The following is an 18,220-nucleotide window of genomic DNA, read 5'->3' on the forward strand; positions in this document are numbered from 1 at the left end:
TTGACATTCACAATATATATATATAAATGGTTACTGATAAGTAAAAAAGAGGTTTCTGGCTTTCGGTTTCATCAATTCATCCCTTTCAGATCTAGAATGAATTTCAAAGGAGAAAGGAAGGTATTCCTATATTGAAGCATAACATTTATTTAGTTGCAGTGGTAGAACGAATTTGTAAGTATTCACAGGGGGTCACCTCGTTTTCAAGATCAGTGCAAAATGTTTTGGTTGAAGTGTGGATTGGAATGTGTTTTCTCATACACTGGGACAGGGTGAAAAATGTCCCCTAGACATTCTCGAACCACTTCCAGCATAACGAATGTGTTCCTCTACTATTTGCTTGGTCACAGATTTATAACAACAAAAAGCTGACTTGCGACATCACAGCGGCTAAGAAATGCCTTCCATGCATGTACTTTGTGGGTTAACTCATCACAATTGACATATTATAGAACTATCATTTCAGAAAATATTCATACCCCCTTGACTTACTCCACATGTTGTGTTACAGCCTGAATTCAAAATGGATTTGTTTTCTCTCACCCATCTACACACAATACCCCATAATGACTAAGTGAAAACATGTTTTAGAAATGTTTATTGAAAATGAAATACAGAAATATCTCATTTACAGAAGTGTTCACACCACCAAGTCAATACTTTGTAGATGCACCTTTGGCAGTGATTACAGCTGTGAGTCTTTTTGGGTAAGTCGCTAAGAGCTTTTCACACCTGGATTGTACAATATTTGCTCTTTTTTATTTTTTATAATTCAAGCTCTGTCAAGTTGATTGTTGATCAGTGCTAGACAGCCATTTTGAAGTCTTGCCATAGATTCTCTTGGCAATTTAAGTCAAAACTGTAACTAGGCCACTCAGGAACATTCAATGTTGTCTTGGTTAGCAACAGCGTAGATTTGGCCTTGTGTTTTAGGTTATTGTAGAGATGAATTTGTCTCCCAGTGTCTGTTGGAAAGCAAATTGAACCAGGTTTTCTAGGATTTTGTCTGTGCTTATAGCTGTATTCAATTTCTCCCTAGTACTTACCGATGACACGCATACCCTTAACATGATGCAGCCACCACCATTCTTGAAAATATGAAGAGTGGTTCTCAGTGATGTGTTGGATTTGCCCCAAACATAATGCTTTGTATTCAGGACAAAAAGTACATTTCTTTGCCACTTTTTTTTTGCAGTATTACTTAAGTGCCTTGTTGCATGTTTTGGATTATTTTTTATTCTGTACAGACTTTCTTCTTTTCACTCTGACATTAAGGTTAGTATTGTGGAGTAACTACAATGTTGTTGATCCATCCTCAGTTTTCTCATATCACAACCATTAAACTCTGTTTCAAAGTCATCATCGGCCTCATGGTGAAATCCCTGAGCGGTTTCCTTCCTCTCCGGCAACTGAGTTAGGAAGGACGCCTGTATCTTTGTAGTAACTGGGTGAATTGATACACCATTCAAAGCCTAATTATAAAAAAAACACTATTATTGAACACTGAATGAGTCCATGCAACTTATTATGTAATTTTTTAAGCACATTTTACTCCTGAACTTATTTAGGCTTGCCATAACAAAGGGGTTGAATACTTACTGACTCAAGACATTTCAGCTTTAATTTTCGATACATTTCTTAAATGTTCTATAAACAAAATTCCACTTTGACATTATGGGGTATTGTGTGTAGATCAGTGACACAACATCTACAGGTAATACATTTTTAATTCAGGAAAAAGGGGTGTGAATACTTTCTGAAGGCACTATATGTCCTATCTGAAGTTTGTGAGTATCTGGGTACATGACTCAAGTACCGATTCATGTATGATTCAACATGGGCCTCGAGTTTGCATTACAATCACTTAGCCTTTCCTTTTTTTGTTCAACCAAAGACCATTCATCTGGACCATATCCAACCAGGAAATAACAACAAGACAGTGTTTTTTTTCCAAAACATTAGATTTTATAGTGTAGATGTCAAAGAGAAAATGTTAGAGGAAAGGACCCAGGAAAAAAGTACTATTCTGTAACAATGGAGAGATAAAGACAATTAAAAAAACAGAATATGCATGTCATACATTTTGTAAACCTAGAACTGTTCTTTTTTTTCTAAACCACAGTGGTCACAGATATTACTGGCTGAAATGGAATGGACAACCCTGACGACGATATAGACCATTCATCTGGACAGAGCCCTTTGATATCTCCAGATGTCTCGAAACAAAACCCGTCCGTCCCTCAAATGATAACACCCCCCCCCCCCCCCCAAAGAAAAATAAATTGGTCTATGCAGTTGTCCCCTGTCTTTAGTTTCCCTAAAACAGTTTTTCTACATAAATACAATAAAATCCATTGTCTGTATGTCACAAGTGCTAGATAAAGATGTTGTGAAATATTCAAAGTCATTCAATTTGTTGTTGAACATTTTCACAGGTAAAAAGCATATCTGTCAGACCAACAGGGAGCATCGTTCTTCCTCATCGTCGCTCCCGGGAAGAAAGAAAAAAACAGAGGAGCAAAAGAACGAGTTCCCACATCATGCTCTCGTTCTCAAATCCCGATGTTGTTGTAAAAAAAACGTACTTCTGTCCATTCAGTGCTCTTTCCTTGTGCAGATATGTTACAGGGACAGAGACAGGCATGCAGACACACAAACCATGCAGATATGTTACAGAGGTGGTGGAAGAGTGCAGTAACCCAACAACCAGGCCCTTCTAATAAACCACAGACAATCCTCAGGCCTGGTTTGGAGGAGAAGAAGAAGAAAATGCCCCATGATAAAACAATTAAAAACAAAACAAATTGGAATGTATTTTGTTGAGCATGATTAAGATCATGTTCAAATGACTATCTGGACACGCTGATAACCAGACAGTATATAGTCCCTTTAAAAAATATTGTTTGAATACAAGTGACTAAGCCATGGCGGCCATTGCTGTGACTGGTGTTTCCAAGCATCCTGGGAGAGCTCTGGATGATAGCTTATAAAAAGGCCCCAAATACAATAACGGCAACCACAATTGAGACGCAGACTGGACTTTTAACTCGTAGTCTGCCCCCTTGGATGAGACTGGGTCCATTGAGATGACCCTTGACCTCACTAGTCATCTTCTACAGCCGTCAAAGGAGAGGGGCGGTTTGGGCAGGATGGGTGAGGTTAAAGGGTGAGAGGGGAACTATTGATGGGTTAACTATGACCCTTGGGCTTATAGTGTTTAGTCATTACAGGGCAACCCTTGTGTAATTATCATGTCATTCCAAGGCAAACCCTACTGAATTACACATCATTTAATCGATAATATAGAGAAGGTTTTACAAACACAGTTAAAAGTGTTTGGTTGTTGGTCAGAAAATTTTATCTATGTAAGTGTGCGCAATACCAGTGGTCTTCGCACTGTAAACTCATGCTTGTCAGTGTTTTCATGGAGGAGACATCAGAGCTCCAGAAACAAGTGACTTGTCCCTTGTTTGGGAACAACCTTTCAACTTTTCTATGTAGTGTCAAGTATGAATAGAGCCTAAGTCAGTGGTGTACACTGTAAAGAAACAAATGGGATGCTACTGTACTGAACCCTCAGCCAAGGCATCCAGGAATAATGAACAGTGCCCTCTGCAACACCAGGAAGTGCCAAACCAGACCAGCGAATGAAACATGAGCAAATCACCTTGCAATACTAACTTTTTTCCCTCCCAAAACAAGATTGTAATATGTTATAATATATAATATACTTTTAGATTTTTTTTGTCATATATAAATCTACTATGAACAGACAGTATAGTAAATACACAATTGTTGGAATCATTATACAAAGTAGAAATATTTGCAATTCCACCCCCCATCTCTCTCCATCCCTCCCCTTACAACCCCAGATCCTTTTGCCATGAAAAGGAACTGAACTCTCACTTGGTCGTGAGACCAAGTCAACTGTAGAAAGTGTAACAGAGAGAAAAAACTGAAAATAATACAAAAACAACAGGAATACAAATGAAAAGTACAGAAACCAGAGACACAGAAGTCCACTTCAAAAGACAACAAGGACAAAAACGAAAACAAATAAAAAAATACCCAAAAATATTGGTAAAAACCACACAAATGAAGTAGTCATCAAAACAACTGCGTTGGAAAAATCCGGAAGAAAGATCAATGCAGAAACAACATCAATCTTCCCCAGTTCTTCCTCCTTTACCAAAAGTAGAAACAAGTGATTATGACTTCAATGGAATAATGTAGAAGGTAGTTGCCCAGAGGCTAAACATGAGTTGGGGGTGTGGTTGTTCAATACACCGTATATGGATCACTATATCATTCATTCTCCATATTCTGCACTATAGGTGTTTGAGAACAAAGTCAACTGTGTGTGGTAAGAAAGTTTTTGGACAGCATGCGTGCAAATGTATTGTATATACAGTTATTTAATGTGTCTCACACAAGATTGAATACACTTTCCTGTACCAAAAAAAACCCCAAACACTCCTAGCAGTAGCTATGACAACTGTGTCTGAGTGTATAAAGAGTTTGTTTACTGGATTGCGACGTGACACTCACGTACACACGCACATGCATGAACCTGTTCGCTAGCACCTGACACTTGCTCCTCTCCGAAAACTCACAGAGGTGGTATGTCCGTCTAATTGCTCTGTCACCATGGTAACAAAGACACATGTTTTTTTTTTGTGTGAACAAAACGCCAAAAGAACGGCTCGTTGTATCTACTGCCCCTAAATGACTGTAAGATCGTCTGAACGTTGTGACATTAGAACGTTTTGAAAGGTGAGGGGTGAAAGTTAACAAAAATGGGGCAACTGTTCTAATTCCCTCACCGAGAACAACCTTGAATGTAAAGTCATGATAGTAAAATCTGTCTTATAAGCTTACAATACTTACGTGGATCCTGACTATTGCGCTGATAGCAGTGTCACGCTTTGGCTTGATTTCTTGCCTTACCTACTACCATTTTTGAACAGCATTCTCGTTTAAGATGGCAAGTCTCTCTAGTGCAGACTACAGTGCATGCTAGCTAACTCTTTCGAAGAGGTGCCGTGTATTTGGTTAAGGGTTTATATACCAGCTCGCTACATCATTGGCTGATGTTTCAACCGTTGATTCAACCATTCAGTTCCACTGAAAAAGACTAACCATGTTAGTCCCTGTGTAGCATGGCAACTACCTTCTAAATGACAGTAAAAGGGGTTACGACGAGGTCAAAGGGAACAGGGATGGGACAGTGGGCTACAGGGAATTCAGGGTAAACATGCCAAGGGCCTTCTGTCTATGTGCCATCGTGCTGGTATTTCCAGTCTCGCCACAACATAAGGGGATGAGGTGTGAGGGCGAGAGGAGGGCACCTCTCTCCCCTCGAAAACTCATTTAAGGCAAAGCTCTTCGTCGTGAGTTCATCGTAGAATCCACCAGGCTGGGAAAAAAAGGCACAAACTCAGTCTTTTTACTGTCTGTCATCTCGAACCAGAAGACCTGGTCACACGTCCATCGTGCTCTCTCTCTCTTCCTCGCTTTGTACCCATCTTGCAACACAAAAAAAATGTCTGCTTTCGCCAAACAAAAAGTTGGCCAGAAATTTCAGCAAGCCCTGCGGCGTCTCTCTTTTCTCAAAGTCTTTTGTGAATGGTAACGACTGAAAGTTCGTAAACAGTGTCGGAATTATATCATAGGGCGCTGTTGCTGTTTTTCAGTGAGAGGAAAAAGGAACAAACGACATAAAGAAAAATGAAAGAAGAGTGCTAACTTAGAAATTCGGTGTCTGGAGTGGTACTTCAGACAGAGAGTGTGTCTGTTACAAAAAAAGCATGGACACTCAAGGTCACCTTAGATCCCACTGGTCCTGAAGTAAAGATCCGAAGAAACCTGGCAACCCGAGGCTCCTTGTGTTCTGCCTCCTTACATAGAGACAGTACAACATATCGGCGGCCATTTAGTCCGTCCACTCCGGACGAGCGAGATAGTGTCGTCTTCTGTTTCCGTTTCGTAACCGCTCAACATTGTCCCCTGTCCCCCCCCGGGGCTGATGTGCCTTCTAGACAGGGCGTGGGAGGGGCCAAGGATTGGGGTCAAATTCAAACGGAGGTTAGTGGTTGGCTGAGGACTAAATGGGTGTCTGAATGGTAAAGGGGGCGTGGTCATCCCTTTACAGAGGCACCTCCTCCTCCATAGGCTCCTCTTCGCTCCTGGAGAAAGACAGGACAATGACACGTGTCACAAACAGCACAACCATACTCTATACAACCATAGACCGTCGTCGCACACACACACACACACACACACACACACACACACACACACACACACACACACCGCCTTGGGAGAGACGTACCTCCTCTGCTTGTTGGCCACAGAGAGAGAGGCCATGGCAGTGACGGTCTCGGCCTCCTCCGTCTCACACTGACGAGCCTCGCTCAGAGAGTGGCCCAGTGTGGAGGCCCCGCGCTGCAGAGATCGCCAGTATTTACCTACAACACACGACAGGACAAAGGTGAAAAGGTGATTATTACATAGAGCAACTGGACAAGATGTCAAACAACGTCTGTTATCCAGGGCCGAGTGCTGCTGTGGTAAATGCACGCTGGCAAATCAAATGACAAAATCATTTGCTGGTTGTACTGTAGCTTGGAGCTGGGAAATATGAACCAAAATAAATCCATATTGCTATAAATTGGCTCAATTGATGCGATAACGATAAATAGAATCCGTTTATAACATTAATGTGCTCCACAGTTATACTTTTTGAAACTACTACTACTAGTTTGATGGTTGTAGCCATCAATTGTCCCATTAACAATCACCCATATTAGAAAACGTATTTCATTTCTAACTTTACATTTCTCGCCAAGTGATCGTTAAAATCATTTTGGGTTTATCGTCCCAGCTCTACTGTGAGTGGGACTGTTTCCCGTGTGAGTAGAGTAAAGGGTCACACACCATGTTCCTCCAGCACCTTCTCCATGGAGTGGACAGCGTTGGGGTTGGGCCTCTGCTGCATCACCTCCTCAGGGATAGGATCCAACTGGACGGACAACACACACACAGGAGTGAGTGACAGGTTAGAAACAACACGGCGATAGCAGAACCAGAAAAACGGAAGATCTAAAGATCCCCCCCCGGGGATGACTACTTCTGACTGGGGACCTCTGCCCAGTGTTGAATCACCCAGCCAGTCCAGCGGTGGAGAACAATTTGATTCAATAACAAAAAAGGCTCACAGATGAACTGCAGCCTCCCACTCGAGGAGCCACTCTACACCACAGGCTACAATGTGTGCTTTGTGCTGGGTCCCACTTTACACACACACATACAGTGCGCACACACACACACACACACGAGAGAATGGCGCCGGAGGGAATAGCAGTCTTTTTACGGGCTCCTGACCAATTGTGCTATTTTGTGTAATTTTTTGTGTGCTTATTTAAAAAAAACGTAATGTTTAATCATTTCCTATGACTGAAAAGAGCTTCTAGACATCAGAACAGCCTATCACTAACCTCGATTTGGACGAGGACTTCTACTTCAATGAGTCGGAGGTGAAAGACATATTGAATATCCCGGACCAGGCACTTGAAGACGGAGCTATAGAGGCTGGCGCACAGGCCACCTGGTAAGACTACGGCGGCGAATGAATAAATCGCCTCTACCCTCTTTTCTATTGGCAAATGTACAATCGCTGGAGAATAAACTGGATGAGCTTCATTCGAGACTATCCCATCAACAGGACATGAAGAACTGTAATATACTATGCTTCTCTGAGTCATGGCTGAACAAGGACATTGATAATGTACTGTACATCTAGCTAGTTTTTGTATGCATTGGCAGGACAGAACGGCAGAGTCCGGTAAGATCAGGGGTGGTGGTGTGTGCCTCTTTATTAATAACAGCTGGTGCGCAATCTCTAATATTAAGGAAGCCTCGAGGTTCCGCTCGCCTGAGTTAGAAAACCTCATGATAAGCTGCAGACCATACTATTTACCAAGAAAGTTTTCATCTGTATTTTTTGTAGCTGACTATTCACCACCACAAATTGATGGTGGCACAGGGCTGTTTTGCTAGCACAGACTGGAATATGTTCCGGGATTTATCCGATGGCATTGAGGAGTTTACCACATCAGTCACTGGCTTCATTAATAAGTGCATCGGTCCCCACAATGACAATACGTACATATCCCAACCAGATGCTTGGATTACAGGCAACATCTGCACTGAGCTAAAGGCTAGAGCTGCCGCTTTCAAGGAACAGGATACTAATCCGGACGCTTATAAGAAATCCCGCTACACCCTCCGACGAACCATCAAACAGGCAAAATATCAATATAGGACTAACATCGAATCCTACTACACCGGCTCTGACGCTTGTCGGATGTGGCAGGGCTTGCAAACTATTACGGAATACAAAGGAAAACCCAGCTGAGTGCTGCCCAGTGACGCACCCTACTAGATGAGCTAAATGCATTCTATGCACACTTCAAGCCAAACAACACTGAACCATGTGCGAGAGCACGAGCTGTTCCGGACAGCTATGATCACGCTCTCCGTATTAAGATCTTAAAACAGGTGAACATTCACAAGGCCATAGGGCCAGACCAATTACCAGGAAGCATCTGCTGACCAGCTGGCAAGTGTCTTCACTGACCTTTTTAACCTCTCCCTTACCCAGTCTGTAATACCTATATGTTTCAAGCAAACTACCATAGTCCCTGTGTCTAAGAACGCCAAGGCAACCTGTCGAAATGACTACCCCCTGTAGCACTCACATCTGTAGCCATGAAATGCTTTGAAAGGTCATGGCTCATTACTAAGCTCATTACTAAGCTAAGGACCCTGGGACTGAACACCTCCCTCTGCAACTGGATCCTGGACATCCTGACGGGCTGTCCCCAGGTGTTGAGGGTAGGTGACATCGAATCAACCACGGTGACCCTCAACAAGGGGTGCTAAATCCCCTCCTTTACTCCCTTTTCACCCATGACTGCGTGGGCGGGCATGATTCCAACACCATCATTACCGACGATGAGAGCTTCAAGTTCCTCGGTGTCCACGTCACTAAGGACCTACATTGGTGCCAACACACCAACACAGTCGTGAAGAGGGCACGACAACACCTCTTCCAACTCAGGAGGCTGAAAAGATTTGGCATGGCCCCTCAACAGCTGCACCATTGAGAGCATCTTGACTGGCTGCATCACCGATTGGTATTGCAACTGCTCGGCATCTGAATGTAAGGCGCTACACAGGGTAGTGTGTACAGCCTAATACATCACCTGGGACTAACTCCCTGTCACCCAGGACCTCTATGACAGGCGGTGTCGGAGGAAGACCTTGAAAATTGTCAAAGACTCCAGCCACCCAAGTCATAGACTGTTGTATCTGGTACCACACAACAAGCAGTACCGGAGCGCCAAGTCTGGAACAAAAAGGCACCTGAACAGATTCTACCCCCAAGCCATAAGACTGCTGAACAGTTCATCAAATGGCTACTTCGACTATTGACATTGACTCCCTTTATTACAGATTTAAAAAAACAATTGTACTTGTTTTACACTCCCTTGTACTGGCTCTATGCACAATCACACGTTACACTGACACACACACACACACACACACACACACACACACACACACACACACACACACACACACACACACACACACACACACACACACACACACACACACACACACACACACACACATACCTGCTACTCTGTTTATTATGTATCCTGATTGTTATATATCCTGATTGATTGTTTATTATATATCCTGATCACTTTTACCCCTACCTACATGTATACTGTATTACCTCAACTACCTCGTAACACTGCACATTGACTTGGTACCGATACTCTTTGTATATATCGTTGTTATTGTGTTACTTATGTTTACTTGTGTTTTTATTCAGCTAATATTTGTCTTACTTTTTAACTATGCATTGTTGGACATGGGCTCATAAGTAAGCATTTCACTGTAAAGTCTACAGCTGTTGTATTCGCGCATGTGACCAATAACATTTAATTTCACTTGAGGCGCGCACACACACACACACACACACACACACACACACACACACACACACACACACACACACACACACACAGGGATACTCTGAGTGTTAGGAGAATCAGACGAAGGAAACAGGGCATTCCCAAACCTGCTTTTCCAATCCGGAATGATTACATTTTCCTCTGGCTCACTGTGTGTGCTGCATTTCTTTACCCCCTTGTGAGCAGAACCATTAAAATAAAGACCCAAATACTTCCATGTATAAACACTGGACGAAATATAGGCACACAGACGTCTTTTTGCCTTAGCATAACCTTGCTGAAAAGAAAGTGGAGGAGGAGGAGGAGGTAGAAAAAGGCTTGAAACATTAGAAGAAGAGAATGTCAGAAGAGAGGAGAGGAAAAAGGGATCGCCGGTCGGTTCCGTTCGGCCCAAGCTGGAATTTTTGTTTTAATTAAAACAAATAGAGGGTGAGGAGGGGATGAGGAGTGTGAAGGGAGAGGCCAGTCTAGAGAGAGGGATACTTTAAACCTGGCTGTGGCACGACAAGCTGCATTATACACACACATACACAAGCATGCACATATGCACAAGTACACGCACACACAGCCGCACACACCAGTGATGCGCGTGTTGACGCAATAATCCGCAGGTGGGTTTAGGCTCATGAAATATAGTGAGGATGAAGGGCAGGGTGGGGGTGGGCGGTTTGAATAAAGAGAAAACAAATCATTAAAAAAAAGCCATAAATGTATCATTCTTGTGCAATTCATATCTAAAGGCTACATTGAGGTTTTTAATTTCCTTATTTTGATCTGCCATTAAGTGCGTAAGCCTAAGCTTCTTGGCCTAAGTGTACGTGCACCAAACACACGCCAATCACCTTTAGGGAACTTGGGCAGGAAAAGTTAACCATGTCGGAGTTTCGTTCAATAAGAGAAAGCTGTGAAACGGAGAGTTGAAATTAAAGAGAGGGGCCAGAACAGTAGCCTCATATTTGGGAAAGATGTTATGTGCGATGATTGAGGCGCTACACAAATTTGACAGTCACAAGACGGGGGACTTAAAATATGGCACGTCAAGGGAAATGCAAAAAGAAGCAGTTCTTTCAGTAAAATGATACACCAAGTGTACATCTGAACTCGGGAACAGGAGTGGAGGAACACTATTTTATTTTAGCATCTTGAGAGAATGAATGCGCGGTTAGGGGACATCTGTAAACGTGCAATCGTTATCAGCATCATAAAAGCTGCTAAGTTTTTCAAACACATAAAATATGCAAGCCAAAGCGAAATCTTATCAGAAACATGTCGGGTCATTTTCACAGCAATTCCCTGAAAACCGTTTAGGGACAAACAGAGACATTTTTTCCAGTTTTTTTTGCGTTTTCTCCCCGGTCCCTAAATGTCTTTGCTGTGCGAGAGAAGCAGAGATGAATGAGAAAACTTTACCGACGTCAACAAGGTCGAAGCATTCATTATATCGATGTGTGACACATTTTCTGGTGAGCAAACTTGATTTAGTCTTCCAGGGCAACAGAAGAGAAGCTGCATGTATCTATCTTTGACTGAACAGCGCATTTTCTATATTTGTAGGTTAGGATCGAGTGCGGCTCCCAGATTTATACTTTATCACATATAGTCGGATAGTTGCGGATGGGTTATTAGCAATTGCCCGTGGGTGCGGGTGAACAAACAGCAGACCCGCACACATAGAATCACAGAATGGTTTGGGGTACTGTACAAAACACATGCGCACACACTTCCCCACACACACCAATACCCTATCAATCACTCCCTTGAGCGGCACAGCAGTGGTGCACATGGATGGCTGCAACGCAATTTCAGCGGCTTTAGAGGAAACGCGAAACTGTGTGTCTGTACTAAGATCAAGGTCTGGGGGCTGTCCAACACACACATGTGCATAAGAGACAACAGAGGACTTTGTTCACTTTGGGGGTCATTCACACCAGGTCCTAAGTGACCCACCAAACAGAAGGAGTTCCCTCTCAAAGCACCCCTACAGAAAAACTGTTTTCACAGTATTAATACAGTGCCGTGCGAAAGTATTCGGCCCCCTTGAACTTTGCGACCTTTTGCCACATTTCAGGCTTCAAACATAAAGATATAAAACTGTATTTTTTTGTGAAGAATCAACAACAAGTGGGACACAATCATGAAGTGGAACGACATTTATTGGATATTTCAAACTTTTTTAACAAATCAAAAACTGAAAAATTGGGCGTGCAAAATTATTCAGCCCCCTTAAGTTAATACTTTGTAGCGCGGTTGTACGACTTACAGCTGCGATTACAGCTGTAAGTCGCTTGGGGTATGTCTCTATCAGTTTTGCACATCGAGAGACTGACATTTTTTCCCATTCCTCCTTGCAAAACAGCTCGAGCTCAGTGAGGTTGGATGGAGAGCATTTGTGAACAGCAGTTTTCAGTTCTTTCCACAGATTCTCGATTGGATTCAGGTCTGGACTTTGACTTGGCCATTCTAACACCTGGATATGTTTATTTTTGAACCATTCCATTGTAGATTTTGCTTTATGTTTTGGATCATTGTCTTGTTGGAAGACAAATCTCCGTCCCAGTCTCAGGTCTTTTGCAGACTCCATCAGGTTTTCTTCCAGAATGGTCCTGTATTTGGCTCCATCCATCTTCCCATCAATTTTAACCATCTTCCCTGTCCTTGCTGAAGAAAAGCAGGCCCAAACCATGATGCTGCCACCACCATGTTTGACAGTGGGGATGGTGTGTTCAGGGTGATGAGCTGTGTTGCTTTTACGCCAAACATAACGTTTTGCATTGTTGCCAAAAAGTTCAATTTTGGTTTCATCTGACCAGAGCACCTTCTTCCACATGTTTGGTGTGTCTCCCAGGTGGCTTGTGGCAAACTTTAAACAACACTTTTTATGGATATCTTTAAGAAATGTCTTTCTTCTTGCCACTCTTCCATAAAGGCCAGATTTGTGCAATATACGACTGATTGTTGTCCTATGGACAGAGTCTCCCACCTCAGCTGTAGATCTCTGCAGTTCATCCAGAGTGATCATGGGCCTCTTGGCTGCATCTCTGATCAATCTTCTCCTTGTATGAGCTGAAAGTTTAGAGGGACGGCCAGGTCTTGGTAGATTTGCAGTGGTCTGATACTCCTTCCATTTCAATATTATCCCTTGCACAGTGCTCCTTGGGATGTTTAAAGCTTGGGAAATCTTTTTGTATCCAAATCCGGCTTTAAACTTCTTCACAACAGTAGCTCGGACCTGCCTGGTGTGTTCCTTGTTCTTCATGATGCTCTCTGCGCTTTTAACGGACCTCTGAGACTATCACAGTGCAGGTGCATTTATACGGAGACTTGATTACACACAGGTGGATTGTATTTATCATCATCAGTCAATTAGGTCAACATTGGATCATTCAGAGATCCTCACTGAACTTCTGGAGAGAGTTTGCTGCACTGAAAGTAAAGGGGCTGAATAATTTTGCACGCCCAATTTTTCAGTTTTTGATTTGTTAAAAAAGTTTGAAAATGTCGTTCCACTTCATGATTGTGTCCCACTTGTTGTTGATTCTTCACAAAAAAATACATTTTTATATCTTTATGTTTGAAGCCTGAAATGTGGCAAAAGGTCGCAAAGTTCAAGGGGGCCGAATACTTTCGCAAGGCACTGTATCTGTATATCATCCATATTCACACTGCTCTGATATCAATGGTCTTCAAGGACCCCACTAATACTGCTGATTTGGTACAGTCCAATCATTGCCCTTGTCAGATAACTGCTAGTTGTCCCCCACGATGAAATCGGTTTTGACGAATGATGTGTCTTGTCATAGAGATCCGGCTTTTACAAAATGATTGGCACAAGGGGGGCTGACCGCTGCATCATTTGTGCTGTTGCTTTGTTTGATATGGTCACCCTAAGGGATCCTTGAAATACTGCTGAGTGAGTTCCCTATTACTCATCCTTCTTTTTCCTTTTGTTAAAGTTGGAGAAATACATTTTTACAATAGTGAGCCAAGATCCACAAATGTGTGTGTGTGTGTTTGTCTACGCCCCCTATTGTGTTTGTGTTCATCTCCGGTCCCTACCAGCCAAGTCATCTCCCCCCCCCCCCCCCCCCACCCCCCTCTTTCCCTCTTCCCCTGCCCCACCACTACCCCCAGAGACCCGCTGCCTCCAGACTGGCCTGGCACCGTAACCAGGGAGGGGGTCCCCACATGGGGCCAGGCTGGGGGGCTCGGGGGACTGTCTGTCTGTCAGCTTGACGGACAGCTGTAAACTTTAATGGCTCTTGTCAGCACTCTCCGGGCCTATCTGGCAGGTATGACACACACGGCGCTCCCCGCGGCATCCACAGTGATGCAAGGCCTTTATTTGAGTTTCTAACCCCCCCCCCCCCCATCCTCCCTATCCTCCCTCTTCTCTATCTTCACAGCAAGAAAACCATCAACTTTTTCCAACAGAGAGCGAGAGAATAGCTTTTATTGGAAGATGGTGCCTGCATTGTGTAAATCCAAGCATTCAAACGCATGAGGGGGAAGCCAACAAATTCGAGACACCACACGAACCAGAGGCTCTGAAGGAATGTGGCCCCGGAATGAAAAAAAAAAACATTCTGGGGAAGGCAGTGAAACCATAACACTGGTGGGAGGAATTTGACTTGTTCAGCAGACTCAAGACACAAGGCATCTATTGTTTTTTGTTTGTTTTGCATGAACGTTGGATCGACCACTGACACCCGTTGATTACGTTATATGCTAATTGAACGAGCTAACTAATTATCGAGCAGAGCAGGTGACCTTTCTTGCTGCATTGTTATATTTCCGTTCGCTAAAGAGGGTGAAACGCCAAAGCCAGAGAAAGACAAAAATGGACCATGCTTAATGTAGCTAGAGGGTAAGCACAGAGGATGACCTCATCGGCGACTGGCAACAATTAGCGTATTAGCCTGTTGTTTATCAAATAATTGCTAACGACCACAATTTGGATGAGAGGGCGCAACATCTGTTTGCACACTACACTCAATTAGTCACGAGGTCAGAGTTGACTAGCATCGTCGCCAATGCATCATTCATGAGAAATTTAACTAGAGAGGCTTTGGCGATTACGCACTCAAACGGTGAAGTAAAAAAAGGCCTGTATAGTCCATTCACCAATTTGTATCAGTTTTTTTCCCCCAACCTAATCCGAGCCACTTTCAAAGGGAACCCAATGCTCATTAAAGCAAAGCTTGTCTTAACCTGCCAATAAAACGGGGGAATATGTTTCTCACTGTGGAGTGGCCAGTAAAACGCTCGATGCACAGACTACGATCACACGGGAGGCGGTGGGGCTGTAAACCCAATCCAGAGGTTTGGCCCTGATTGTGAACTTATTTAAACTCCTAGTATTTCTACATTTGAGATCGTATTCTTAGGCCAATGAGAGACCAATGAATTTTTTTGGTAATGCATTTTAGTCGCGTTTGCTTGAATAACATAACTGAAAGCCCTGCTTCTGTGACGTGACAAACAAATAAAGCAGTAGACTAGCTGACTGGCTCATTACCCCTTCATCACTACCTAACACACGCATCCACAAATACACACAACCCCGTTCCTCTCTATCTGCCTCATCAAATCGCCGCTGGCGAGAGTCATTGCGCCGCATTCCATCTCCATTACACTGGGCCTTATGCAAAGACTGATAAAACACTTGCTTCCTGCCATTTTGATTAGAGACATTTGAACTTTTATCTGTTATTGTCTCCCCTGCCTTGTGATCTCCTTCTTGTGCCGTTAAGACTTGTTGAACCGGCCATCACACTAACGAGGGACTGATCTGCACTTGTTCAAAGACTGGCTGGGCTTCCCAATGAGAAGAGGCAATGAAAAACACAGCGGGTTTGGCCAATCACCAGTGTCTAAATACGGCGGCGGCTCATGGGCAGTCAAAGGCGACTAATGAGCCGTGTGTTCCAACTCCTTATCAATGGTAATGTGGCGTTTCACGTGTGTTCCTGGCTCTGCATTTTTCCACTTGCCCAACGTCCGGAGTGAAACTCAAACCCTGGAGCTTGCTGGTTTATGACAATAGCTTCCTCCCCCGACTTCGAATGATTCCCCAATTTCCTTTGATTCTCCGATCTCTCTGGGCCTGTTGGTGACCCTGTCGTGAGAGGTGTGAGGGTAAGAGCTTTCAGATGTGGGCTGGTGACGGGGTCCTGGAGAGAAGGGCGAGAAGGGAGCCCTATGGGGCCAGGGCTGGTGCCTCTTTTTCGACTTCCAGACTCCCCGCCTTGCTCACCCATCGACCCCCAAAACAGCCTTCTCTCCTGGCTACTGAAACCTGAAACCTTCTTAGCCCCAATCCTTTCAGGAGTAGCCTGCCCTTGTTCCTCTTCTTCCCCCCTTTCTCTACCCTCCTTCATGGCTCCATATATTAAACCAAGCCATAACCCTCAGTGGTAAATTAAAGGAACTTTGGCGATCCAGCTCAGAGCTGTTAAGATTGTAGTTCTTCTGACAGGTTGACGTTGGTCCACTGTGCAGCTTAAATTCCCCTTCAGGCATTGAGGTTTCTTTGGTGGGTTCAGAACAGTTTGACCACATTTAACCATGTTTCAGTCGGCCTCTCATCCGCGCCCAGCTTGTCCCGGTCACTCTGAATCGAAGCTGCAACCCGTTTGGGGCGCGGTCGCCTGTTGGTCGCTGCTTTCTCTTTGTCTGGGGCGGCTGGTAGCAGTGACCACGTTTTATTAGCGTGATCCAGCGTTATTGTTCTGTTTGTTTTGCATCGGGCCCAAGATCCACATTGGAGCGGAGCCATCCGGTCTTTTATGGTTCCAAGAGCTTATTTACTGCCTTGTCTGGAGGGAGGACTGGAATAACACAGGCACCAAGGCCTCTTATCAGCCAGTCCAGTCTAACCTGACCTCGCTATCTCTTCCTAGCCGTATCCTCTATCTATACTCAACTTCACCAGCATCTAGGGCAATACTAACAGTGAGCATGACTATTCATCATACATGTGCATCCTTATCTTCATGGTTAGCCAGCTAGCTACTCTTCCAATGTCTCTCACTCATTACTCCAGAAATGTGAACAATTAGCCGGTGAGCACATGAAAAGAAATCCAAGCGGTGCCTCCAAATTTGCTACCCATTCTGTTGAGCTTATAAGGTAATTCCGAAATGTCTCTCGATGTGCAAAACTGATAGAGACATACCCCAAGCGACTTACAGCTGTAATCGCAGCAAAAGGTGGCGCTACAAAGTATTAACTTAAGGGGGCTGAATAATTTTGCACGCCCAATTTTTCAGTTTTTGATTTGTTAAAAAAGTTTTAAATATCCAATAAATGTCGTTCCACTTCATGATTGTGTCCCTCTTGTTGTTGATTCTTCACAAAAAAATACAGTTTTATATCTTTATGTTTGAAGCCTGAAATGTGGCAAAAGGTTGCAAAGTTCAAGGGGGCCGAATACTTTCGCAAGGCACTGTAAGTATGAGGTTTCCAACCATAACAAAACATTTAGAGTACATACCACTCTTTGGTGCACTATTAGAGTGAGGTGTGGGTGAATGTATTGGTGCTTAATAAGAGGCAGTACATTACGAGATATAGCCCCACGCACCTCGTTAATGGAGGTTTTAAAGTCGCACTGGGCTAACTGGCTAACGACTTCAGCAGGTTATCTCCTTGTCTGTGTACCAAAAGGCACCCCATTCCCTACACAGTGCACTATAGGGCCCATGTTAAAAGTAGTGCACTATATGGGGAACAGGGTGCTGTTTGGGACACCACCCATGTCCCAATGACAGAAAACACGCAGAGGGTGTGTGTTTGTGGCCTGGGTCGGTCTGCAGCAACACTTAGAGGTGGTCACTTGCTCAGAATAAATTAAGTTTATACAAACGCAGGACTCAGGGGCCTGGAAATTCACTTTTATCAGCCTCTGACCACTGCGCCCCCTCGGTTTTAGACATTACATCAGCACTTCATCTGTGTGTGCTACCCAAGGGTCAGCACTAGCCAAGGGTCAGCACTAGCCAAGGGTCAGCACTAGCCAAGGGTCAGCACTAGCCAAGGGTCAGCACTGGCCAAGGGTCAGCGCTACCCAAGGGTCAGCACTAGCCAAGGGTCAGCACTAGCCAAGGGTCAGCACTGGCCAAGGGTCAGCACTAGCCAAGGGTCAGCACTGGCCAAGGGTCAGCACTAGCCAAGGG

General features: G+C 43.9%; 1 protein-coding gene across 5 annotated transcripts in view; it reads right to left on the bottom strand.

The window, feature by feature from the left end:
* Window positions 1-1,942: 1,942 nt before the first annotated feature.
* hdac4 (histone deacetylase 4) overlaps window positions 1,943-18,220 on the bottom strand; it is a 281,514-nt gene continuing 265,236 nt past the window's right edge. For all 5 annotated transcript variants that reach the window (XM_036958952.1, XM_036958951.1, XM_036958950.1 and 2 more), the window contains 3 exons: window positions 6,937-7,021; window positions 6,332-6,467; window positions 1,943-6,185 (listed from right to left, as the gene is read on the bottom strand). In XM_036958952.1, the coding sequence (XP_036814847.1) occupies window positions 6,146-6,185; window positions 6,332-6,467; window positions 6,937-7,021 (261 nt within the window). In that variant the 3' untranslated portion in view covers window positions 1,943-6,145. The remainder of the gene's footprint in view (window positions 6,186-6,331; window positions 6,468-6,936; window positions 7,022-18,220) is intronic.

The sequence above is a fragment of the Oncorhynchus mykiss genome, chromosome 22 (assembly GCF_013265735.2).
Source record: "Oncorhynchus mykiss isolate Arlee chromosome 22, USDA_OmykA_1.1, whole genome shotgun sequence".
Taxonomy (NCBI): Eukaryota; Metazoa; Chordata; class Actinopteri; order Salmoniformes; family Salmonidae; genus Oncorhynchus; species Oncorhynchus mykiss.